The 25,956-nt window shown below is 52.4% G+C and overlaps 1 protein-coding gene across 1 annotated transcript in view; it reads right to left on the reverse strand.

Annotated features, from left to right (window-relative positions):
• Positions 1-359: 359 nt before the first annotated feature.
• The window catches only part of Vstm2l (V-set and transmembrane domain containing 2 like), a 30,494-nt gene continuing 4,897 nt past the window's right edge, over positions 360-25,956 (reverse strand). Inside the window, exons 2-4 of the mRNA XM_051187648.1 lie at positions 9,783-9,952; positions 7,887-7,937; positions 360-793 (exon numbers count right to left, since the gene is read on the reverse strand). Coding sequence (XP_051043605.1) covers positions 527-793; positions 7,887-7,937; positions 9,783-9,952 — 488 coding nt within the window. The 3' untranslated portion in view covers positions 360-526. The remainder of the gene's footprint in view (positions 794-7,886; positions 7,938-9,782; positions 9,953-25,956) is intronic.

Raw genomic sequence — 25,956 nt, forward strand, 5'->3', positions numbered from 1 at the left:
GGGCCCGCTCACCCCTAGGCAAAGCCCTGGGCCTCCCACCTCCCCTCCATCACCGAGGGTGGCCAGAGGTTTGAGCCAGTTCCGGGGCAGGGTGGGCCCAATAGAAATATTTACAAACCACCAGGGTGGGTGTCCCCTGATCAGGAATGGGGGATGGGATGGGTGGAGGGGATCCCTTGGGTGGATTTCACAAGCCCAAGACAGGGCTGGGCATGGGGGATGCCGGCAGAGAGGGGCTCGGGGAGAGCCTCGAGGGCCCAATACGAGCCTGCTGGTGCTAGCTCTGCCTGGCAAGGCAGCCTCCCGCGTGGGGCTGGTGGGTCTCCACTTCCCTGGGGGACCCGGAGCCGGTTCCAGGTAGCAGGAGCATGGGGCCCCTCACGGTCCGGCTCCTCACCAGGGGGCTGGCCGCAAGGACGGGGTGCACGAGGCGGAGCCGGGAGGGGGGCAAGCAAGCAAAGCACACGCGGGACTCCTCTGCCGCCGTCGCCGCAGGGCCAGGAGGACTGCATGCGGGACGGGAGGGCTACAGGCTGCAGGCCTCGGGCAGAGAGCGCTTGCGCAGCTCCCGGCCGGGCTTGGGCGGTGGCGCGGGCGCGGCGGGGGGCGCATCAGGCAGCTGCAGCACCGAGTTCTCTCCAGGCTGCACCCGCAAGTAAGCCTTGACCTTGTGGTGCCGGGCCTTGCCGTCGCTGAAGTCGATCACGCGACACTCGTAGGTGCCTTCGTCAGTGGGCTTCACCCGCGACAGCCGCAGCTTGTGGGAGATGTTGCTGCCCACCACCTTGACCACCTGGGGGCGACAGAGGCACTGTGAGGACCGGTCGGGGTTGCGAGCCAAGCTGCCAGGCTGCTCCCACCCCAGATACAGCCAGGGAGGGGACCCAAGGTCAGCATCCCAGCAGCTGAAAGGCAAACAGACAAACAGAAGCAACGCTAATGCCTATCCACGGGGTGGTGCGTGCAGCCAGTGGAGTACTGCCCAGCAGTGAAGAAGGGAGAGCCAGAACCCAGCCTGTGAGAGTTCCGCACTCAAGCAAGGAACAAGTCTGGCAAAGCTCCCAGGCTGTGTTGTTGTTTATGAACAAACTGAAAAACCCCTGCATAGGAGGGAAGCCAGCTGCCTCACAGCAGGGCTTGGGAGAAACGTGGGTAGGGAGCTTTGTGCCACAGTGACTATGTGGTCAGAGGAAAATCTGCAGGGGTCACCTCTCCTTCCCTTCCACCATCTGGATCCAAGGCTCAAACTTAGGTGTCTGGTTTCATGGCCAGCGCCATTACTTGCTGAGCCATCCCACCAGCCCCAAGGGTTCTTTAAGATAGAGGCTGGAAGATGGAGACTGGGAAGATGGTTCAGCATTTAAGTGCAGTGGCTGTTCTTGTAGGGGACAGCACCCACATGACAGCTCACAACTGGAACTCTAGTTCCAAGGAATCCTATTCCCTCCTCCAGCTTCCACAGCCACCAGGCACATAGGCGGTGAACAGACATACATCCAGGCAAACACATACATAAATAAAGTCTAAAGGAAAAATAAAAAAGGATACAGGCTGACAACCAAAGCACTACAGCTGGATGCTTAGTAAGGTTTTTCCTCCCGCCGCCGCCTGGTCTGTCCCACCACCTCGCCAGCCCCAAATATCACACAGAGACTCTGTATTTGATATAATTCTGTTGGCCCGGTACTAGTTTCTTATCTGCTAGCTCTGTCTTAAGTATTAACCCATTTCTACTGATCTATGTATTTTCATGTGGTCTTCTCTTACCGGGGAGCCGGCCGGCATTCTGCTTTCTCCAGACTCTCCATCTTGATTCCTCCTTACTATTTCCTCTTTTCTCCTTGTCTCCTAGTCTCTCCTACCCTCCTTTCCTATTGGCCAACAGTGCTTTATTCATTAACCAGTAAGAGAAACATATATACATAACGGCATCTCCCATCAGGAGTGAGTGGTATGCTTGTAAAGTTTTGCCTTTTTATTGATTTGAATTGTTATAAAGCTATGATCTCACTATGTTGTCCAGGTTGCCTGAGTCAGAACCTTCCTGTCTTAACCTCCTGAACTAATGTTATAATATAATTATTATAACACTATACCTAACCCTTGGTTGGAGCCCTGTTGTCCTGGGTCAAGTACGCCCAACTGGATGGACAGCCCATTCATGCTCATGCCCGTGTGCCTGCCATGGAGACTGTCTAAACCCGTGGACCTCTTCTGTGTCAGTACTTAATCCCCACTAGGGGCTTCCTTTCCATATCTGTCCCCGTAGTTCAGCCACCTTCTAGCACTGTGTAGGACTGCCCTTTGCCAAGCATGACTTTCACAGGATGCCAGATCGGCTGTTTCTGTGTACTGCTGTGTGGTATTCATTGGTGACCACACTGGCTTGTCTACACAGTTTCCTGTTGGCTGGTATTCGGGTAATTTCCAGATTAGTACTCTCGTGAATAAATCTGCTGCTAATATAACTCTGCTGGCAACTTTTTTTTTTTTTTTTCAATTACAAGAGAAAAGGCAGTTGGAGTAAAATGCATCATTGGTATGACTGGAATGGTGGATATGGGACATGGGTTTATTTCTGTAAATTTCTACACTTCTATCATTAAAAAAAAGTTAAAGGAAATGAAGTTGGACCTTTATTTAGGGAAGGACCTTTCTTAGAGCTGGAGGCCCAGCCCTACTGGAAACCAGTCCCCAGCCATCATCTGGCAGTACCCATCTTCCTAGGCTGCTCAGCCCACCAGCCTGGTCCCTGAGCACTAATGTTCCCTCTTCTAGATAGCCTGCCAAGTCCCCAAGTTTTGCTTTGGGGCCCTGGTGGGTTTCCTGCTGAACCCCCCCCAACAAAGTGAGGGACCCCAGGGTAAAAAGGATGGTCCCTGAGGGGGGCATGGCCTGTAGACATATTTCCCAGCCTGCACTGAGGCACACACATAGCCTGGCACAAACAGCAGCCAGTGTCTGTTGAGTAGAAGGACTAGCTCCATCTCCTTTTTCCAATTGGAGTACAGCCTAAATGCCATCCTCTTAGGGTGCGCACACACACACACACACACACACACTCGGTAACCACTTTACTGATGGGGAAACTGACTAGCCTCTGTGCATTCACCCTAAGGACCATGTGATAGACCCACAGAGGATTCCAGAGCTGGCAGCACAGGCTCCATAAGAGCCACCTGGTGAGGAGCCCATCCCCCAGGAAGCAGGAAAACATGGGCTTATGGTATAGCAAGAGGAACTGGAGTGGGACACAGACAGAGTGTCCCAATGGGGGAAACAAGGCACAAGAGTCAAGAATCAGACGCTCCCTCCTCTCTCATGTGGGGCTCAGCTGATGTCAACTCTGCCCACTAACTGCATAACCCTGACCAAGGGCACAGAAAGACCCCCGCGGTCCCGCCATGCTCTTCTGTGAGTTAGGAGAAGCCATTGCAAATGCGCAGCGGGAGCGAATTACCTCAACATCTGTTTCCCTCACGGATATTAATTATCCTTCATTTGTCAACCCTACAAGGCGCTAATGGAGTAATAATGCGCAGCGCTGGGGACAGCAGCTCCTGGGGAGGGAAGCCTACGCCCCGCCCTCCAGGCGCAGGCAGAGGGGACGCTGAGACCTCTGCCTTAGCTGTCAGCCCCTGTGCAGCCTCCCGGAGGACAACAGACAATGGTGGCCTTCAGAAGGGCAGCGCTTCCATCAGGGGCTGGTGGGACAAGGTCTACATCACAAGCCACTCTCGAGTACCCTGGCCATCCTAGTCAGAAGCCAGAAGGAGGCGGGGCTGGAGCCTCAGCTTTGCCCTCAGCACAATGTGCAAAAGGCAAAGACCCAAACAGCAGCAGGGCTCAGAGCCCTCCCTCGTTGTAGTACCATGTCCCAGAACCTCCTAGGGTCCCTAAGAGAGAAAACTGAGGCTCCCTAGATCAGGAATGCATGGCCACACCCAGGGCGTGGCCTATGGGAAGAAACCCCTCCCACCTCACTCCCCAGCCTCTAGCACTCGGTCATTGGTGAGCCCTGCCCTAAGTCTGATCCATGGCTGCTCCATTGGAGGGGCTCTCTATACCACCTCAGTCGTTTGGAATGATGGAAAAGCCTGCTGGGCTTCCTCATTCAGGAATCCGTGCGACTGGAGAGGCCAAAAGACACACCCGCAGGGCAGCCTGGCTGTAAATCATAATCACAGCCCAGCATCGACAGGCCTCAGCGATTAAGCACCTAATCACGCCGAAAGAGCCTGGCCAGGCGGCTCTGACCGCCAGCCTCCTGCTGGCCACAGCCACACACCCCAGGCCCTGTCCTCCCAGCTGGGCCAGGAGGAAAGGCCAGGCAGGCCATCTGTGCCCACAGGGTGACCTTTGCTTCCGTGTGGTTTCAAGGGGAAACCTGGGAGGTGCCTGGGGAATCAGGGAGGGATGGGCTGGTCTAGCCAGGGCCAGCTACTGCTCGACTCTGCCACTTCACCAGCCCCTGAGCAGATTCAAAGCCCAAGTTAGGAAGCGCCTAGCTCTGGGGCCCTGTGGTTCTACTATGGTGATCTTGCACTATGAAGCATTTCCAGCCCGGACTCCCTCGGCTCCTGCCCCTGAACATGTGAGATACCACTGTTCTATCCAGACCTCACCATCTGCAGGAGCCAGGGCAGCCCCTGACTCTGCCAGTTGGGTCATCAACAGAGCCTCCTCCAGTATCTTCCCAAAGTGCCCCAACCCCATTCCACCTGCTCTTCCTTGATTGGCTGCAAGCCCACCCACAGCTGGCACAGCCCAGAGGGCCCTTCAGGGCGCCCCAGGCCTGTGTTAGCTCAGGCCCCTGGCACAGGTTCTCAGAAATCAGCCACTCTCCTCCTGTGGCATGGCAGCTGCCATGTTCCCTTTTCTCTCCCGGGGGAAGTAAATACATGCCCATTTTCCGATTGGGCCTGGGGATTGGGCACAAGTGACTGGCCTTCTGGAAGTGTTTCTTGCTGTCATCACTTGACAGGGAAAGGGGACATTCTTTTTTTTTTAAAAAAAACTAATTTTTGTGAGCGCATGAATGTATGGGTATGTGCTTGTTCTGACACGTATGTGGAGGTCAGGGGATGACATGAGGTTCAGTTCTCTCCTATTATATGGGTCCCAGGGATCAAACTCAGGTCATTAGGCTCAGGGTGGGGGTGGGGGGAAGCAACTTTATCCACTGAGCTGTGGAACTTCTTAAGTCAGCAATTCAGCATCATCTTTACCTGTGCGACCAGTGAGGGATCAATTTAACCCCCAATTCAGCCCCTAATGCAGAGAGCATTAGCTAGACCACAGCAGAACTTGAACACAGCTGTCAATGAAGGAGAGCTTTACAGAATGGCAGCCTGGGGCTCTGCAGGCCACAAGTAAGTACTGGGTCCCTCAGCACAAGCTAATTCTGGTTTCTAGTGTTTTCTTACACTATCTTATTCCAGAAACAGAGATGAAGAGGAGGCAGAGGCAGAGCCAGAGCCAGAGCTCAGCTCCTGGCATACTAAGTGCCAGCCCTATGGTATCCTCAGGATCCCCAACTACCGTCACTATAACCAACCCTGAGTCTGGACATCTGTAGGATTCCATAGCAGGCTCCACAGGTTCAGAAGTGTCCCCCACTACCTACTGAAGCCAAGTCTCCCACAGGCCCTGGCACTGCCTGGCCCATAGTTCACATAGTGGTTCATCAAAGGCCCAAAGATGTCCCACCAGCTATAAAGCTGGGAGCCAGTGCAGCAAATTTGGCCTTTAGATGATGTGAGAACACAAGGTCTGGATCTTCTGGTCCCTGCAGTCCCCATATGAGTTCCTCACTCACTATTATCACCTGGACACACAGGTACACAAAGTCAACTCACACCATGCTAACACTCATATATACCGACATGTTTGTATATACATTGGTCTGAGAGTGTGTGAGAGGGATAGTAATTAGTAAATATTAACTGGGCATCTTTTATGTGCCAGGCTCTATGTTGGTCCATGGAAATGCAACCATGAACCAGGTTCATCCTGGGCCTACTGTGTCTGGGGGAGACTGACATGAAGTAATCCAGGGGTGGCTAATGACAGAAACATAGCCATCAGGGAAGGGGAAGGGTGCAGTTGTAACTGGGCCCAGGAGGCTTTCCTCAGCTGAGCAATGAAAGGAGAGATAGGAATAGATTTCTAGGCAGAGAGCCCAGACTATGCAAAGGCCCAGGGGTAGGAGGGAACAGATGAGCCTGGACATGGCAGAATAGTCACAGAGCCTTGAAGGTCTAGAAGAAAAGTTTGTGCCATTGCCTAAGACATTAAGAAGACAGGCTGCGGGTCTGCCTTCGGGTGTGGTCTGCTCTGCCTGTGTATTTAGGAACGCTGGCTTACATGGCTGTGTAAAAGGCTGGGCCTGGTACCAGACCCTGAAGCCCCAGCTGGTGTGAGGATTATAGGAATGGACTGGGGGTGACTTCACACTCCCACAGAGAACATTTATTTTATTTAACTAATTAGCATTGCATTCCCCTCTCTTGAGGCTAGCAGCCTGGAATTATAATCCTCTCAATCAATTAGATAATTCTTTCTTTGCCAGAGCCCAGAGCCACTCACGGAATGGGACACAATCAAGGCAGAGGGTGTGTCCTCGGAAGTTGGTGTGTTGGTACATCTGGAGACCTCTGCCTGGTGGGCATAGAGGAAAGAAATGGGGAATGAAACAGGAGCATGCCCTTGGCTGAGGGCCGGAGCGCAGGATTGGCTGCCTTAAACTGTGAATGGCTGAGATTCCCATGCCAGAAGGTCCCAGGGTTGCTGTGACTCCATCCAGTCTCTCACTTGCTAGCCCCTTCCCTGAGTGGCTGAAGGAGCCTCCTCCCTGCCCTCCTGGCCACAGTGCCCTTACTTGTCCTGGTAGCTACTCTCCTGCAACCCCTGGTTCAGGAGCACAGCTTCCCTTGGACTGTACTGGCCCCAGGGACCCTGATGTCCCCTATGGTCCCTAAGAAGCTGTAGGAGACCCAGCCAAAAAGGGGGATTGGAAAGGCTTCCCCCCACACCTTTCTTATCTATATTAGGGCGCCTGCACTATGGGTGTGTTGCTGGCGAACTTCCAGGACCCCAGCCCAGTCTTGTGGCCACATGTATGCCCAGAATAGTCCCCTCTGCTCCATGTTCTCCCCCCCCCCATTTTATCTTCTTTCTAGACAGTGCCTTTCTCTTCCATGCTGGGCTTTAGGCACTCAAACTCCACAGTAACTGTCGCATCCCAGCTCCCTGGGCTTTGGCAGAGGACAAGAAGCTTAGCAACACTAGCCACACTTAGGTACTCTCCAGCTTCAGCTACCCAGGCTGTAAAATGGATGGACAGATACTTGGCCTTCTCTGCCCACTACGGCCAAAAACAAAACAAAAACAAAAAAAACAAAACCTTGAGTGGATGCCTAAGACCAGCCAGTCCTAGAGTCCCTGCTCCTGGAAGTCACACCCAGGGATTCTGAGATGCTCTAGCATCAGTCATGATGTGGGGGGGGGGGGGATAGCCTACTCAGCCTCCTGAGACCTTGTAGCTTCCCAGTGACAAATGGGGTTGAGTCAGGCATGGAACACCAGGGAGGCATACCTGGCCTTGGCCTGCCAGGGGAGAATTTGTCTTCTCTCTCCCGTCATTTTTCCTGCCTGCCATTCAATGAACTTGAAAAATCTCTAACAAAAAAAGACCCAGAAAAACAAACAAAAAACCCCCACCAGGCTGGCATCTCCCATCCCCCCCCACTTCCTCTATTTTCTTGCCCAAGTTCCCTGCTGAAATGGGAAGAAAAAAAAAAAAAGAAAGAAAAGAAAAACATTTTTTGTTGTTACAGCAGCATCTTCCATTAAACCATTTGTGGAAAGTCATTATCAAAACTCACACTTATTTTGGTGGCGTCCTTCCCCGAGTCCTCCTGCTGAGATGCTTTTAGCTGTCCAGAGAGGGAGAACAGAGAGCAGAGACAAGGGTTAGAGAGGGGTCGGGGTGGGGAGAAACGGCACGGAGACAGGATCATGGTCAAGGACGCTGGATTTCATCAGTGCACAGTGTATACAGCTGTGGAAATGTCACTCTGAATCCTATTTACAGACACACTTACATACATTCCAGTCAAATTTAAAAATGATAATGTAAAAAAAGGCTGGAGAGATGACTGAGCAGTAAAGAACTGTTGCTGCTCTTCCAGAAGACCCAAGCTTAGAGCCAATGCCAAGCTCCAAGGGATCCAGTGCCCCCTTCTGGTCTCCATAGGTACTTGCATCTACACAATGCACATACATACACACTCAGGCACACACGCTCAGGCACACATATGCAACTAAAATAGTAAACAAATAAATCTTATAAAAATAAGGTTCTAGCTAGAGATCATGAGGTCTGGAATTGGGGTCTTTCAGCTCTGTGTCCACTGGCAATGCAGGAGAGGGCAGCCAAAGGGAGAGGAAGGAGATGCTTGTGACCCTGGCCATAGGGCCAGGCATCTGGACTCACAGGATGTTTGGCTATAATGGCCATGTGTCTGTGTGTACATACAAATGGGGAAAGTGTGGATGGAGTGTCTCTAGAAGTCTGTGCCCGTCTGGGAATGTGCTGGTAAGGTTGCATGTTTGAACCTGGACATAATGTTTGTAGCAGATACAGTTGAATCACTGATCATGTCCTGGAGGCTTCCACCCCAAAATACCCAAAAATACCTTTGAATGCCCATAGATATCCCAAACTCACTTCCTAAGGGTTTCCTCTGTCTATATGGATCTTCCATGCCTGCTTGTGGCAGGCTGACATATTGGGAACTGTCACTCCCATGATCAAGACAGTTTGCCATGGACTTGTACTAAGGGTGTGTGCTCATGAAGGTGTGTACACATATGTTCATATATATATATATATATGTGTGTGTGTGTGTGCTTATGAAGGTGTGTACACATATGTTCATATATATGTATATATATGTGTGTGTGTGTGTGTATGTGTATCTATGCTTGTATGTATGTATCTTTGTGGGATCACTGTCTCAGAAGATGTCCCTGAAGGTGTGTACTCACATGTTCATGTAGGTATGTATATATCTTTGTGCTGTTGTACAGACAGTGTGGGATCACTGTCTTAGACGGTGTCCCTGAAGGCAGACCTGAAGAGCATGAAGGAAGCACACTCGTTTGGTAGGGAAGGCTAGGAAACCCTGAAGGGAAGGTAGGGAGCCAGACAATGGTTTAGCCAACCTTACCTTGCTAGGTGCCTTGGGAACACAGGGCCTTATCAAGGAATGACCCAGCCTCAGGGAGAGGGAGCAGGCCACTTATCCCTCCTATCTCTGGGCCAAGGCTGCCCCCATCTGCTTTGCTTACAGCAAGTGCAACTTCCTAGATAAAGCCCATAGAGTAGCAGCGGCTGTGGCTGAGTGAACTCAGGAGACTGTGCATGGAGGACTGAGTGTGTCTGCTGTGACCTAGTGCAGGGAGCCTGTTGGCATGTAAGCATGGGTGCTTGAAATGAATCATGTAACAACATGGCCCTCCTTGCAGAGCCCTTTACAAAAGTACTGCCAGTGTGATATGGAGAAGTGACAGGAAGTGTCCTGAGACCCATTCATCCAAACCCTGAAGGAGGTTCCATCCTGCTGGCCTCAGTCTCCCTGGCAACAGAGGAGGCCTAGAACAAGCATTGTTCTGGCCACCACCTGCGCTATCCCCGCAAGGAAGGAGTGCCCGAAGGGTGTTGCTGAGAACATGGGGCCCTTGCAGCATCCCCCGTGGATGCATTCCCAAGGTCTTACCTGGTTGGAGGCCCATGTCTGCTTGTCAGTCCAGTCCCGGTGGCTGCGCAGGTACCACCACTGGATCTCCAGTGAGTAGGATGGAGAGCCACTGCCTCGGAAGGAGCAGGCCATCTCCACGTCCTCGCCTGTCCGTGCCGTCATGTCATGGGGCGTCTCTGTGAAAAGTGCTGTTTGGGGAACAGGCAGATGAGGGCTCAGAAACAGGAGCCTGGTCCCAAGAGAGCTGTGTGTGGCATGACACTCCTAGAGACTGAGGAGGACAGGGGCAGAGCAGTGACGGAGGGCTGACTTGCAAGTGAGCCAGGAGGCCAGAAGGCAAGGAGGCTGCCAATTTTAATTCTTCCAGATTCTTCTATTCACCCTACCCAGTGCCCAGCCCTGTGAGCCTAAGCTGCACCATTTTCTAAGCTCAAACCCAGCCATAAGGTCCCCACTTCCCCTGGGGTTCACCCAGACACCACGCTGACCCTTCTGGAGCAGGGCTGGGATTCTGTCAGGCTCCCCTCCCTCTTCCTGGGCTCCTGCCTCTTCTCCCAGCTCCCTTTGCTCTGGGGATTCTCCACTTCCTGCGTGGTTCCTGTGGTCAATTAAAGTTCAGCTCCGAGTCACCCCTTTATGGACTCCAGCAACTCTTTGTTCAGTGGCCACCAGCTTGGCTGCTCCAGATGTGCAGAGCGGGATGCAGAGGAGAGAGGCAGCCACTCTGCCTGGCTGGCATTCCTGCAGGGCCCAGCTCCCACCAAGCCTCAGAACAACCAGTTCTAGGAGCCAGCAGCAGTCCCCTGCCCAGGTTACAATGCTGAACCCCCACTTCACGAGCCCAGCCCCCTCCCCTCTATATGCTCTGGCTCTTTCCCCCCAAACTTCTGAGATGCAATTAGCGCGACTTCTTCCTCACAGAAGGAAGATGGTAGATGCCTAGCAACTGCAGGTCACCCCAGGCATGCAACTTCCATCAGCCCCCACCCCTGGGCTATGCAGTCCCCCAGATCCAGGTCAGAGGGACAGACATTCCTATCCCCAGAGGGCCTCCTGTCCCAGCAAAGAGAGCCCTGAGTGAAGAGGTGGCATCTTGAATCAAGGAGCAGTGACCCCACTCCCTCCACAGGACAAGGGGAGTTTCGTGTGATCAGGTTTGACAAGTGTCTTTGCTTTGCACAAGGTACCCATGTGGAGCTTTTCTTCAGCAACATCTCGGGATTGAGAGAAAGCCTAGCAGGCCAATGTTTAGAAAGCTTCTTACGGATGTAGGGGGGAGGGAGGAGGGGAAGCTTTCCTGTTTCTCTGCAGAGTGGAAGGGCTAGCTAGCCCTGGATACACAAACAAGGCCTGTTTGATGATGAACATGGCTTGAGTCATGGAGATGGTATGGATGCTGTGAGCTACCTTTACACATGGCTGGGCAAGAGCTGGGCTGTCCCTGTCCTCGGGGCAGGAGGAAACCAGGCTCCTAGAGGGGTAGTGCCAACCACACTTGCCCTCCTTGTCACAGGCCAGGGCCTGTGACAAGTACTCAGACCACAGTCCCAAGCTCTCTGCCTCAACCCCCACAACCTACACTAGGTCCATGGGTTCTGGCCCAGGGTTCTCCAGACTCCAGCGCCTTGCCACAGGGCCAAGCCGCCATTATCACACTGGCCCAGCTACTTCACTCTTCCCTGGAAACAACCTGTTTTTACACAGTAGCTGGAGGTGTTTCAACACAGCACTAACTGTCCCTTGCTCCTCTCACTGCAATCTCCTGGCATCTTCTCATCTAGGGTGGGAGCTGAAGCTCTTATGAGGGAAAGATGGTCTGTATGTAAGGCAACATAGTGGCCACTTGCTGAGTGAACCGGGGACCTGGATTTTAAATTTTATTTTAATTCACTTAAATGGAATCATTTGTGTACAGGAATATCTTGTGTGGCACAGCTAACATGTTATCTGTCCTCCCAGGAGGTACAGTCATTCCTGTGCTGTCTGTCTGTCTATCATCTGTCTATTGTCTATCTATCATCTATCAATCTGTCTATCATATATGTATCTATCTATTCATCTGTCACCAGGAGAAGGCAGCAGCATCCTGGAACAAGTGTCCCCTGGAGGGCCAGGGATATGAGACTGGCTGGGTGTGGGACACCTGTGACCCACACCACATGCCACTGCTAACCCTCAGAGACCAGAGAGTGGCACCACCTGCTCTCCCACAGAGCAAGCTCCACTTAAGATCCTGGAGCTAAGCAAGGGAAGGCTACATCAGCCCTGAGATACAACCTTGGAACCTCTCCTCCTCTCCAAAGTGTGATTCTGTGGCCCACAGGCAGCAGACAAGACAGTGAGGGTCGTGTGTGTGGCTCCAAGTAAAAGGAAGGGACATGCCTCTGCCTGCCCACTTAGTGTCTCTTGGTCACAGCCTCCTGTCCGCCTCCTCACCCGAGCAGCAGCTTCCTTGGCTGAGGCCCACAGTTCCACTCACTAGGGTCAGAGAATGCAGAGTGTGTTCTGGGCGCTCCATCAGCCAGGGTCAGTGAGACCAGGTCCCATTCTTTGAATCCCTGAGATAGCTCTGTCCTGTGGCTTGGGATGGGCCAGAGCACAAGATGGGGCCCACCCCAGGTAGCCACTTCACTGGATTTCCAGTGATGGTTTAGGACAGCCCTTTCCAATAGAAACATGCATGAAAGAACGATGTGACACCATAAGTCACACACATTTTCTGGTTTCCCCATGAAAAAAGGTTTTTAAAAAGCTAAAATTAATTTTAATAATATATTTTCCTAAACCAATACCAACAAATATCATTTCAACATGTGATAAAGTTAGTTATTAATGAGGCATTTTGCATCTTATTTTTTTTTTTTCTTTTTGGTGCTAAGTAGTGGAAACCTGAGCATGTCTCAGTCTGGATCAACCACAGTCCCAGCATTTGGTGGCAGTTATGCGGATGTCTTACAGACAATGAGCTCCCTTGCCTGTCCTTGTGATTTAGGGGAGCAGCTGCCCCCCACCAGTACAGTCCTTTCCCATACTACGAGAGTCAGAATTTGAACCCAGACCAGCCTGACTCCCTAGACCCCCACTCCCCACCACCACATACTTAGAGATTTGGTTACTTTGGGGGGTTGTTTTGTTTCGTTGTGTTTAATGGAGGGTCTTACTATGTAGTCCTTGCTGTCCTGGAACTCACTCTGTAGACCACACTGGCCTCAAACTCACAGAGATCCACCTGCCTCTGCCTCCCGAGTGTTGGGACTAAAGATTGTGCCACCACACTCTGACATCTGTTGCCTTTTGCTTGTAGAGCTCTTTCTACAAAGGGGGGCGGGGCCCTGGGCTAGCGGTGAGGCTGAGTCATTTCAGTGCTGGCCTACCATGCATGAGGCCCCGGGGCTTGATCCCTCACATGGCATAGTCTGGGCACAGTGGCATACAACTGTAATTCCAGCACTCAGCAAGTAGAGATAGGGAAACTGGAAGTTCAAGATCATTCTTGGCTATGTGGCAAGTTCAAAGCAAGCCCTGCATACATGAGACTCTATCTCAAAAAGAGAAAGTCTGCAGCACCCTGGAGGGCAGAGGAAGAGCTGTTCCACAGTACACACAGCTTGCCCAGTCTGAGGCAATCAAGAAGACTTTCCTGAGGCGGTGTTCCCTGGCCTCAGCCCCGGTGCACAGACCATCCTAACACAGAGTAGACAGGGGTTATAGATGGGAGATCAAAGGGAGACTACAAGGCCATTGCTGTGGCCATCGCTGCCAGCTCCACCTCCCGCAGGGGTTCTGGTCCAGGGTTTCTCTGGTCCCCTCAGACTCATCAGGGGCTCTAAGGTGGGGTGCGGTGAGGCCTCCCTGGATCCCCTCATCTAGCTTCCCAGTGAAGGAGGAAGTATGAATAAAAGACAGAGAAAACAGGTTCTATGCATGTGACAGAACATCCAAGTTCCCCTGTCCACAGTCAGCCACCTGAACACATGTCTGTCCCTCCAAGCGGCTGCGTGAGTCCAGTGTGTGGGGAATCCTGAGAGCACTGGGCGAGGAGCCAGGAGCACACTGGGCAGGAGTCGTAGTCTGCCTCTGCCAACTGTTCTGCTCTCACCTCAGAATTGCTCCCCATCTTGGGCACCAGTGTGTCTTTCTATAAGATAGGGGGAGTCCCGGGGACACTCCACGGATAATATGCTATGTGTCCTAAGGCTGTGCTCTGGCCTCAGAAAGGAGGCAATCTGGGAGAGCTTCAGGGAGGAGGTGAGCTGGGTACAGCCTGATGGCTGAGGTGAATGGGGGCCCCACTGGGCTAGCTCTGCAGACTCAGGCGTATGTGCACGGGTGTGTGCACATATATGACTACACACTGCCATCCACCATGAGCCCAGTGCTGCTTAGACCTTGTCTCCAACACTCTCGTCTGCCCCACGTGGGAGATACAGAGACGGAGCTAGGGAGAGTGAGGTGGCTGCCCACATCCACACGGAACTACACTCTCGACCTACAATGTGGCCAGCCCATGTACCCACAGCGGCTCCTTCCGTTCCTCCCATAGGGCAGCTATCTTCCTAATGGTCCCACTTTTCAGATGCAGCTGGGCCTAAGAGAGGTTAAGCAACGTGCCCAAGGTCACAGAGTGAGTCTCTGGATAAACTGAACCCAAGTTTAGAAGACTTGAAGGTGGGAGTTTGGCTAGATCATCTCTGAGCACCTCCTTCCAAGCCCCAGCCCTTGCTGCCAGCCTTCTGCCTCCCAGGGGCATCTCAGAGGCTCTCAGACATGATCTCCCTCTGTCTTCTTTAACCACCCCAGGTTCCTTCTAGCTCAGGTGCCTCCTGGAGCCTCAGTGCATCTCCAGGGACAGTGTAATTATAGATTTTGGAGGAAGGGTATTTGTGTTCTTCAGCCCCAGGGCCTGTGCCTGCCTGGCTGACTCTCAGGAAAACTCAAGGAAGACAATTAAACCCAGTGTCCACAAATTAGGATTCTGTAGAAGGAACAGGGGCTTGATTGAGCGTGACATCAGCTGCCTTTCTGCTGTTAATTGGGGCAGCGATACACTCATTAACCCCAGGCCCTATCAGGCATTGGATGCAGGGACTGGTGCGGCCTGGCGGTTCTGTCCTCACTGTCAGGTCCTTGCAGCCTGGGCCTGGTCCACCCAGACAGCTCTAGCTTTGCCTTCAGTCCTGTCAGCTTGGCCCTCACTGTGTGACCTGGGCCAGGCCCTTTGCCTCTCTAAGCCCGTTTCTTTATCTGCAAAAGGGAGAATTCAGGGGCTGCTGAGGAAATGGCACAAGGCAGAGTGTATACAGTAGGTACTCACTCACTGATCCCACCCCTCACCTCTCGCTCTCTACAGATGTGTCCTCAACAACCTCATGAGGTCACATGACCATGTAGCATCCATATCCATGCATAGTGGGCCCTATGACCCCTCATCCACCCGTTCTGGTCTCTTTGCTCCAAAGGTTCACCTTCCAGAAGCCACTGGGCTCTTTCACACCTGGGGAACTCTTCTACCCACAAATGGGCAGCTCAGCCTGACTCCCTGCTACTCTGAGCCCAGATCACACATATACAAACCACACATGCATGCATATATATGCTACATACACTCACCACACACATACACACTCACCACACACACACACTACACACATACACACTCACCACACACACACGCACATACACACGCACAAACACACACAGACACACACACACACAGACACACACAGACACACTCACCACACACACACACAGACACACACAGATACACTCACCACACACACGCACACACACAGACACACAAACATGCACACACACATGCACACACAGAAACACACACACACGCCTCCTTTAGCTCCTCTTGCATGGTTGGTGCCTGTTCCTTCCTTCCCCAGGCCCAGTGATGGTTTTCAGCTTGGATCTGCATCATCCCTACATGGAGCAGAATGTTGCAGGTGGCTCAGTAAGAAACGTTACTTGGTGGGACAGGGGACAGGGCAGAAGTACAGGTGGTAGTGGTCATGTGATGGGTCTCTGCTCTGCCTGAGCTCTGTCAGGTATGTGTGAGTGTGGTATGTATGTTTGTGTGTATATGTGCATGTGTTCTATGGGGTGTGTGTATAGTTGTGTGTGTGTGTGGTCTGTGATTTTATATATATGTATGTATGTGTGTGTGGCACATATATGTGTGAGTGGGTTGTGGTGTGGTGTGTATGGTCTGAGGTATGTGTACATGTAAGTGGTATATGTGTTTGTGAGTGTGCATGTATGTGTGAGTATATGGTATGTGCTTGGTATGTGGTGTGGTGTATGTATGTTGTGTCATGTAGGTATGTATGAGTATATGGTGTGGAAGTGTGTGGTGTGTAGTATATGTATTTGTGTATGATGTGGAGTGTGTGTATGTGTGTGTGAATGTGTGTGTGGCATGGGGTGTGTCTATAGTATATATGTGAACATATGGTGTGGTATGTGTGTATGTATGTGTGTGAGTATGGTGTGTGAGTGTGTGCTGTGTGTATGTGTGGTATGTATGTAGCTGATTCTCTAAGGACAAATACAGGGTCCCCCTTACAGAGGCCTCAGAGCAGCTGCATTCACAGCGGGCTATGCTCAGTAGGAAAGGTTCTGTTGCTATCAAAGGCTCTGTCTGCACTCAGAAAATTTCTAGATAGTTCTGACAACAGCTCAGTAGACTGAACACACTTTGACTGTCCAGTTACACACTTAAAAATAGTCAGTGTGACAAATGTATGCTCTGAGTGTTTTACTACATTTTAAAAAGCCCCCAGTGGCTTCCCTCAATCATAGAAGCTGTCCCTAAGTGAGCATTCCACAGCTCGTATCTGGACCATGCCCCCACACTGGCACTACATTCCCCACTCCAGGGCTCTCAGTCCCCACCACCTCCCAGTGAGGGCTCTCCTCCAGTGCTTGTAGCTTTCCTGACCTCTTCACTAGCCTGCTTGTCTCTGTTCCCATCGTCCAGTTGATGCCCAACTCCTAAAGCAGTGATTCCAGGCTGTTTCCTGCTTCATCCCAGCCACCAGGACGGTGCCAGGCACACAGCGGGTGCCCAGTGAACTCTACCATGCTGGGGAGTCCACTGGCCACAGCTGTGGCAGCCCGGCACGAATCCACTCTGAGGCTTTTCAAGCTGCCCAAGAAAGCGAGGCTCGGAGGGCCCAGGACCATCAGGGCTAGCCCCCTGCTGCAGCATAGAAGGCAGAAACCCATTTTACACCCCAGTTCTTGTACAAGAAACCCTACTTCCTTCAGGCCTGGTGGGGTGGACTGTCATTGGCCAGTTTCACCATGGAGTCTGGATGCTCAGAAAGGGAGTGGCTGAGCCTGAGGTCACAGAGCCGGGAGGCAAAAGATCGGCTCACAGTTCCAGAACTGGTTGGCAAAGTTCCTCACCAGAGCTGACATTTTATCTATGCCCCCCCCCCGTCTTTTTTTTTTCAGTGTAGGAAGTGTGAAATTGTGACACTTCCAGCCATTCTAAGAAGCCTGCTCTGTGCCTGGCTCAGAGCAATATGGGGGAGGGGCTTAGAGGAAAGGGGGAGGTAGGTGCTCTTCTGGTCTCATGAATTTACCTGTCTAACCCTTTCACACAGCTTAGCAGAGGAAAACCTCCCTGAAAGGAAGGAGAAGAGGGGCCACAGAGGCAGCCCCAGCTCAAGCCCCTCCCCCCAGGGGACAGTGCAGTGTCTTTGGGCTGGAGTCAGAGGAGGCTCTTCGGGGACCTCCCAGCCTGCCCAAGAGGGAAGAAGTATAATGTGGAGGGGACCGTCGCAGAAGGAATGGACAGGCCAGAACAACTTCGCTGTGTACCCCTTGTGACAGGCAGATGGGAGGAATCCTGTCATAATGCTGAGGCAATGTGCTGTGTGCCCCGTGGGAAGATGGCTGCCTGCTGTCATCACAAGGGAGGAATGGGAGGTGCCAACCCTGACCCCTCCCGCAGGAAAAAGGCTCTGGCCTTCAAGGAGCCCACAGGGGAAGAGAGACACACACGCCAGGGACCACTGAATGAGTGAAGGCTAAGAACGAGTGTGGGTGGTGGGTACAGTTGTTCAGGGCGTGCACGATTTGTTTGCACCGGGTGGCCATGAGGTAGGGCGTCCCCACCCCCTGGACTTGTCACACTGTATGTGGGAACTTCTGGAAAGAGGCACAGCGTCTGAAGGAGCCTGAGGAAAGCCAGGCCTGCATCAGCATGGGCAGTCAGAGGAGGCTCTTAGCAGAGGGCACAAGCTTGGATGCCAGGCCATCAAGGGTGCGCGGTGAGGGGACGGAGCAGCCAGGGGCCTGCTACAGGCGGGTTCCTACCCTGAGGACAGCCTCCCCTTCTCCACAGGGGCCTGTGCCGCCAGTGCTATTATTTACTTAATATTTATTTTCAAAGCATCTTTCCCATTTTACTTAAATAAATTCAGCTTAAAAGGAGACTTTTATTACTGCCATAAATGGAAAATCAGCATCGCTTGCCATCGATAGAGGGAAACTGTAAAAATCAACACTGAGAAGCAGCCGGCATCAGTAAATCCAGCCAGCAAGGCTGCTGTGGGGCCCCTGCCTCTGCCTTCAGTTTGCTCCATCAGCAGGGAGGCAGGTGAAGAGGAGGCTTTTGGCTAAATCCAGAGCAGCACCACACATAGACGCTCTTTCCTATCCAAAGGGGCTTGAGGCATAGGTCCCACTGAAGTGTGGTACCCATGGGCACCCCCAGTCTCCCAATCTGCTTCCATTTCACTGGTCTAGTATCACCATTTACACTTAGCCCTCAGAGAGCTGCCGGGGGCTGTGCCACAAGCCCGAGCCTTTGCCTGTCACTGCCATCAGAACAGTGGCAACACTCCATGTCCCCTCTACTTCATAACACTTGGGGTGCTTGGAACAAGTGAGGTAAAAACCGAGGTAGGAGCCCCTTTGGCCTGTTCTTCTCCAAGCAGGGAAGCAACTGCTCACGGAGCTGGCTTCCCTCCAGGAGAGCCTGGTGCATGAGTATAACGAACACAGAAGGGAGTAGAACACAGAATTCATGAAATTTGAATGAAGTGGGGAACCTCAAGACGGGAACTTCACGCTGGCTTCCTTCCTGTATAGGAACAGTAGATCCCTCGTGGTCTGCCTCCCATTCCAAGTGACCCAAGTCTCGGGGCTCCTCAGTCCCTATCCTCACAAGTTTGGCTGTACTGGCCCCAGCGGGAAGAGAACCTGGAGGGAGTGTAAGAGGCCAGGGTGGGGAGCCAGGACTCCCAGGTCAGGTGTGAGCTACAGTGTGATGTGTGGCTGTCTCCCAGCTCTGGTTCCTACCCACTGGCCAATAGTTTATTTTGAGAAGGGAATGTATTAACGAAGGCAAAGAAGCTGTTGGTTCATGGGGCGTGGTGAGTTCCCACTGCTCTCTGGTAGAATCACTCACTGATCAGGTTTAGACAAGAGCATGTTCACCGGAGGGGATCTCTGCCTACCCCGGGGTGTGTGTGTGTGTGTGGGGGGGGGGTGCCACACAACCAATACAAACATGAAGAGAATAGAATTGAATTCTTAATTGTAACTGGGCTAGGTGCCCAGTGATACTGTGCCTCAACTTTTCTGTATCTCCAACTATAAAATGGGAGCCATGACAGCAGCTGCCCCAAAAGGTTGTTGTGAGATATAATACTATCACTATCTAATAAGGCAGTCTGCTTCCAACCAAGCGAGCTATTTCCTTCTCCTTTCCCAGCGCTGGGATCAAAGGTTTGTGCCCCTGTGCCCAGCAGCCCTAGTTATTTTCAACTGAAATGAAATTTAAAATTCACCATCCAAAAGTGAAGAAAGAGATGCTGAGAGACCAGCAATATTGTACAACCCTCACAGCTGTCTAGCCGCCACAGTTTCACCACACCAAAGGAAGCCCCAAGCCAGTAACAATCTGCCCCCCCCAAGCCCTGGCAGCTGCACATCTGGACCGACCTGCGCTGGACATTCCTGCATGCCAAGGTGTGGGCTTCCACGTCTGGCTTCTTCCTCTGAACGCAGTGGCTTTGAGGGAAGTGGTAGTCTTCCATTACATTTTGCTCTTTGTGTTTGTTTGCTTGCTTCTTTACTATTTTAAAAATGACTTATCTGTGTACACTGGTGTTTTGCCTGCATGTATATCTGTGTGAGGGTGTTGGATCCCCTGAAATTGTGGTTACAGACGCTGTGTCATCTGGGTGGGTGCTGGGAATTGAACCCTGGTCCTCTGGAAGAGCAGTCAGCTCTTAACTGCTGATCCATCTCCCCAGCCCTAAAAGTGTTTCTTCTTTCTTTGTTTATTTGCTTGCTTGAAACAGTCTCACATTGTAGCCCTGGTTGGACTGGAACTTTCTCTGTAGACTAGGCTGGACTTGAACTCACAAAGATCAGCCTGCCTCTGTTTCCCAAGTCCTGGGACTAAAGGCGTGTGCCACCACACCCAGCTCGCTTACAGGTGTTTTACTAATGCAATAAGAATTCTCAGGGACAAGTCCTTCTCACTCTCCTCTTCTTACATGCGGGGAAACTGAGGTGTGGAGAAGGAAGGGTCCCGCTCTTGTTTCCCGCCAGGCCACTTGGACACTATGCACCCTCAGAGCAGGCAGTGCTGTCACCCAGCAAGCCGGGGCAGGGTGCTTCCCAAGGCCACCAGCACACATCGAGGAAGACCTGTGGAATTACAAATCTAGGGAGATTTAAGGAGAGCAAAAATATTCTGGCACTTGCAGGACTGTGGGAGTTGATCAGGCTTCCCCCGTGGAATTCCTGCCTCCTCCTCCCACACAGGCCACAGGGAGGGAGAGGCAGGCAGGTGTGGGAAGCCCAATGTCAGGGCCAGTAGGAGGGAGCCAAGCAGGACAGAGACTTGCTGGCCACAGGCATTGTTTCACTTCCCTACCTGGCCATCCTGCAGGGCCAGTGTGGGCCCCTTGCCCTCCTGTCTAGTGGAGGCCCATTGGTGTGAATGAGGGCCAAGGTCTGAGGCCCCATGGGGTGACTCCAAAGCCCAGGCATATGCTGACCTGCTGCCAAACAGCTAGAGAGGCAGGAATAGGGAGCAAAGATGGAGGCTGCCCTATGTCATAAGAAAGTACACCCTAGACCAGTGGTTCTCAACCTTCTTAATGCTGCAACCCTTGAATACAGTTCCTCACGCTGAGGTGACCCCCAACCATAAAATTATTTTGTTTCCACTTCACAACTGTAACTTTGCTACTGTTAAGAATTGTAATGTAAATATCTGATATGGGACCTCAATGGGTTCTCCACCCACAGGCTGAGAACCACTGCCCTAGATTCAGCCAAGAGAAGAAAGGTGTGGGGAAGCCAGGGGGACCCCCCCCCCGAGAGTCAGGGGCAGCAAAAGGGAGAGATGAGGTAGGCAGATGTGAGCTCCAGAGGCCCACACCCAGCTCAGCTGACAGAAACAGAGGAAGGACAGCTCTGGTGTGGGGCCACCCCTGGTCCCTACTGAGAACTTTGTGTTTTCCTAGTCACAACAAGAGGTTTGCCCCTGCTCACCCTGCCCAACTGAACTTGGGAATCCCATGGTGGCATCCAGTGTGAACTCTGAAGACAGATAGGTCAGGATTAGAACTCCCACCGCATTTTCTCACCATAGTCCTAAAATAATCTCTGTGCCTCTGTTTCTCCATCTGCAAAATGGGCTTGTGAGGTCTACACTAGCTCCAAGGAATACTGATGCACTCACTGGTCATGAGTCCTCTGCCGTTCACACCCATCTCATGGGGTGGGCTTGCTGTGGCTCCTTCCTCTCCAAGGCTCCAGTCTTTTTTTTTTTTTTCCTTCAGAGAGGACTGGCCTAGCCTGGCCTTTTTTCTAGAACCAAGAATTTTGAGGAGAAGGGGTTCTGCCCCATCCCAGAGTCTTTGCACTTACATTTCCCTCTGCCTGGGCCAGAAAGCAGAGAAGAGAGGGAGGAAGGTGGGGCGTGCAGGACCCCAGGACTGAGCTGGCAGCAAGGGACCCCTGCCTACAAGAAGTCTAGGCTCATAAACGGACAAAGGATGACTTCAGCCCTGCCCTAGGCCTTCCTGGGCATCGGCCTGCCCCTCCCTCTCTGGGCCTGCATGCCCAGAGACCATTAGTGTGGCTTTGTTTTCAGTGCTGTTTCCACTACTGAGAGCTCTGGCCGCAGGGCCTCCATTAGGGACCCTTTCCTGGGGCCGATGACAGGCGGCAAACAGCTCCCCAGCGAGCCAGCAGTAATTGCTGCTGTCTCCAAGGCCGGAAATGATTTTTTTAAAGCCTCACAAAGCAAAACGGACACCGGCTGGCCGCACGCTTTCTGCTTTCTTACCCTAGCCAGGAAGCAAGCCCAAAGGTCTGAGCATAGGGCCCACTAGAGATTCCTGGAGGCCAAGAGTGTGCTGAGGAAGTCAGGCTGGAGGCCCCAAGCCTACCACGCCTCTCAGAGCCTCAGTTTCCTCATCAACAAGCTAAGCGTGGAGACTGATGTCAAGGGTACCTATGGCAGGGCACACAGGAAACCTGGAGGACAGCCAGGGCCGAAGGATGGGAGTGAGCCAGGCAGGGAAGGGCACAGGGACAGGTCTGCAAGGGGACAGGAGCCTGACACAGGCATGAGCTGGGAGAGGACACACACCCCATATACAAATGCGTGTGTGTGTACACACCAGCCCTCCCCAAAGACATTGCCACCCTCTCCAGATGCTGAAACAATGAGCCATCCCCAAAGTCCACACTTACTGAGGCTCAAACCATACTCAATACCTTCCTGGCAGTGGCATCTCCTCCAGACTCCCACACCAGCCTGAGCTCTTATTCCCCACCTGTACCAGCCTGATCCAGGCCTTCCCCACTCAGAAAACTTCCCACTGGGGCAGTGGACAGATGGCTCAGTGCATGCCTTGCAAGCCCAAGGGCTTGAGTTTGATCTCCAATGTCATCAAGTTGGGTGTGGTGTGTTAATCGCAGTGCTGGGGAAGCAGAGCTAGGTGGGTCCCGGGGCCTGCTGGCCAGCCCTGATCAGTAAGAGACCCTGTCCCAAAACACAAACAAACAAAACCCAAGGGGCTGCCTCTGAGGAAGAATATCTAAGGTGGTTCTCCAGCCTCCTCATGTGTGTACACACATGTGCACAACCACACATACATGCATATATTCACACATGCATGCATGCTTACATGCATACATACATACATGCATGCATTCATGAGACCCTCGCTTAGATCCCCAATGACACACAGAGAAAAATGCAGCTCATTCCAGGGACCAGAACCCAGGTCCTAACATGCCACGGCCACTGCTGGCTTTTCCAGACAGGTCCACACAACCCTAAATTTCCTTATTAGAGTGATGAGTCTGTTTCCCCGGGGAGCCAGAGATGGAATTTGGGGTCTCCCATAGCCCTTTGGAAGTCTAAGCAAAGCAGGTTCATGTTTCAGGTAGTGGTGTTTTCTTATTAGACCCTAAGAAAAGTGGGAGCCACTGGTCTGGGCAAGCTGAGACCCCCAACATTTGGTCACTTACTTGCTCATTCATCATTCACTCATTCATTATTCATTTATTCACTCATCCCCTTGCTTGGCTGACATTTATTGAGTACCCATTCTGTGTGGGTTTTTCTGAAATAGGTAATATTTGTATGTGGTTCTGAGTTGTCATTGGATGAGGTGTGTGTGTATATATGTATGTGTGTGCACATGCATGTACAGACAGAGAGGTGGGTAACAGGGACATGAGCGAAGACAGAACTAGCAGACACAGAGAAAGGGACATAGAGACTGAGTGGCAGAGATAGGGAGGGAAAGAGGCAGAAAGATCTGGAGGGACAGAGACCCAGGAAAAGGGTCTGAGAATACCAGGGGAAATGAGTCCAGGAAGAAGGACCCAGGGAGGTGGCAGGCACAGCACCTGGCCAGTGGTACTTCTAACCCCAAGCTGGTAGTTCCACAAGGCCCCGTTCATCTCCTGAACTGACCTCCCAACGGTACGGAGGGGGTTAGTGGAAGCTGACCCAGAAGTAAAGGCCACAGAACAGAGGGTCCTAGCCTGTCCCAGCTACACTCCCTCCTGGCCTGCCCACTCTCCAACTATAGCCACCCAAATACACTTCAGGCACATGTTTAAGCAAAACCATCATTCCCTATGCTGAGATCCCCAGGTCGAGCAGCACGCACGCACGTTCACAGGGCCCAGCCTTCACCCTGACAATACCTGGCTGAGACAGAGAGTGCCTTGTGGGTTCTTTCAGGCAGAACGCAGCACCCTCCGTATCCTGGCAGTCCCCCCCCCCACGTGACAGCCTCACAAGCCAGGGCAGGGAGCCAGGGCACTGTCAGGTTCAGGACCAGGGCCGCCTACACACTCTGCTGGCAGCCAAGCAGCAACGGAAACCGCAGGAGCTCAGCCGTGTGTTCCTCACGCAGGCGGAGCCTGGCTCTGCCCTGCCACCTCTGTGTGCCTCCAGGTAAGTTGTGTCTGACCTCCTAGGCTGAGAAATGGGGGTGCCCTTCATTTTGTGGTGATGACCACATGGTGAGAGAGCTGAGAAGTGGGTGGAGGAAAAGACTGGGCGGAGCCTCACATGCCAAGACCTCAAAGGAAGGTACCACAGGCTGCGAGTCGGCCCCCAACTCCACCCACACCTGCTACTCTGGGAAAAGCATGGGCTCCAGGGGGATTTTCGAAGTCTAGCATTTAGGAGCAAACTCAGCATTGTTCGGGTTGGGAAACAGAGGCCAGGAGAGTCAGGCAAGTCACCTAGCAGGGCGGAGGCAAGGAAAGCTGGGCAAAGCCGCTGCCTGTCCTCTCCCAGTCTAGCATTTTCACTGAGCTGGAGTAAAGGTATCAGGTCAATGTCCCCACCCCAACACAGTGGGCTGGAGAGAACCACCCCACTTACGGCCCTAGGTGAGGACCAGCAGTCTCCCCACTGGGAACTCTATGTTCCCCCCCCCCACCCCTCCCAATCAGCCTGTAGCTACACTACAATGTGTCCCATCTTCATGAACACCTCCTCTGTTCTGGCTGCTCCACCCTCCACTGACTCAGGGTTGGAACCTTTGGGAAATAAAGTAGAACCCCTCCATGACATATCCAGCTAAGCTGTGGCTGGGGTCCTGCTTGTACACTTTCTGTGATGGGGAGCTCATTCTAGACACTGTCGTTGCCCAGAGGTGAATGCCCTTCTCTGAGCTGAATGTCACACCCTGATGCCATGCTCCCTAAAGAGTCTCACAAATTATACTTAAATGTTCTCTATGAGTACGGTTGTCTGTCTCTCCCACAAGCCTGAGAACTCTCCATGGCAAGACCCTTATCTGTCCACTCACTAATAGTCTCCAGTAGGTAAATGGGCTGGCATAAGGCAGGTGCTCAACTGATATCTGTAAAGTAAATGAATGCACAGCTTCTAACACTTGGCAGCATCCCCCACCAAGGTATAGCCCTGGCATGCCCCCAAAGCTGCCCATTCCCATTCTGGATGCCCACTGCCAGGCCTGGGTACCACCTGTACTATGATGTTCTTAATGGCTTGCTATAAACAAACCCACTATTTTTAATACCCTGTTAGTCTCATCCTAAGCAATCATATCTGTGAAATCACAGTTTTGATGTGCTGGCTATATTTTCCAGCCCACATTAAAATAAATGCATGACTATTAAAATGTAAGAGGTTTGTCTGGGCTCTGCCTAAGACCATCTCTCAGGTCAGGGAAGGCCCAATTTTGCTGAGGCCCTGGGGAGGTTCTGGGAGGGATTAAAGCTGGAGTTAGGGGTGAAGCAGAACTTAGCTGAGGCCAGAGAGATCCCACTGATGGCTTCCAGGAGGATGGGGGGGGGCGTACTCAGCTGTGGGAGGGGCCTTGAGGAAGAGCAGCCATCTCAGCTTCCCACTTTCCTTCTCCAGTGTCCTGGGCACCACAGGGTGCCAGCAGGTGGGTACTGATCCTATGTCACAGATGGTCAAGGGTGGTTAGCTTCTCTTGTTTAACCCTCTGCCCATTTTTCTGATGTGCCACCAGATCAGGGAGAAAGCCCACTTGCGCCCATCACCCACCTGGCACTCAGGGGCTGGGCCCAGGCTACCCACTGCAAGGTGAAGTCAGTTATCCACCCCACCCTGTCTTTGCTGTGGCCAGTAGTCTCGAGAAGACTCCAGCTGCATGAGGCTTTTACTGCAAACAGATTCCTTGTG

The sequence above is a fragment of the Phodopus roborovskii genome, unplaced genomic scaffold, assembly GCF_943737965.1.
Source record: "Phodopus roborovskii unplaced genomic scaffold, PHOROB, whole genome shotgun sequence".
Classification (NCBI taxonomy): domain Eukaryota; kingdom Metazoa; phylum Chordata; class Mammalia; order Rodentia; family Cricetidae; genus Phodopus; species Phodopus roborovskii.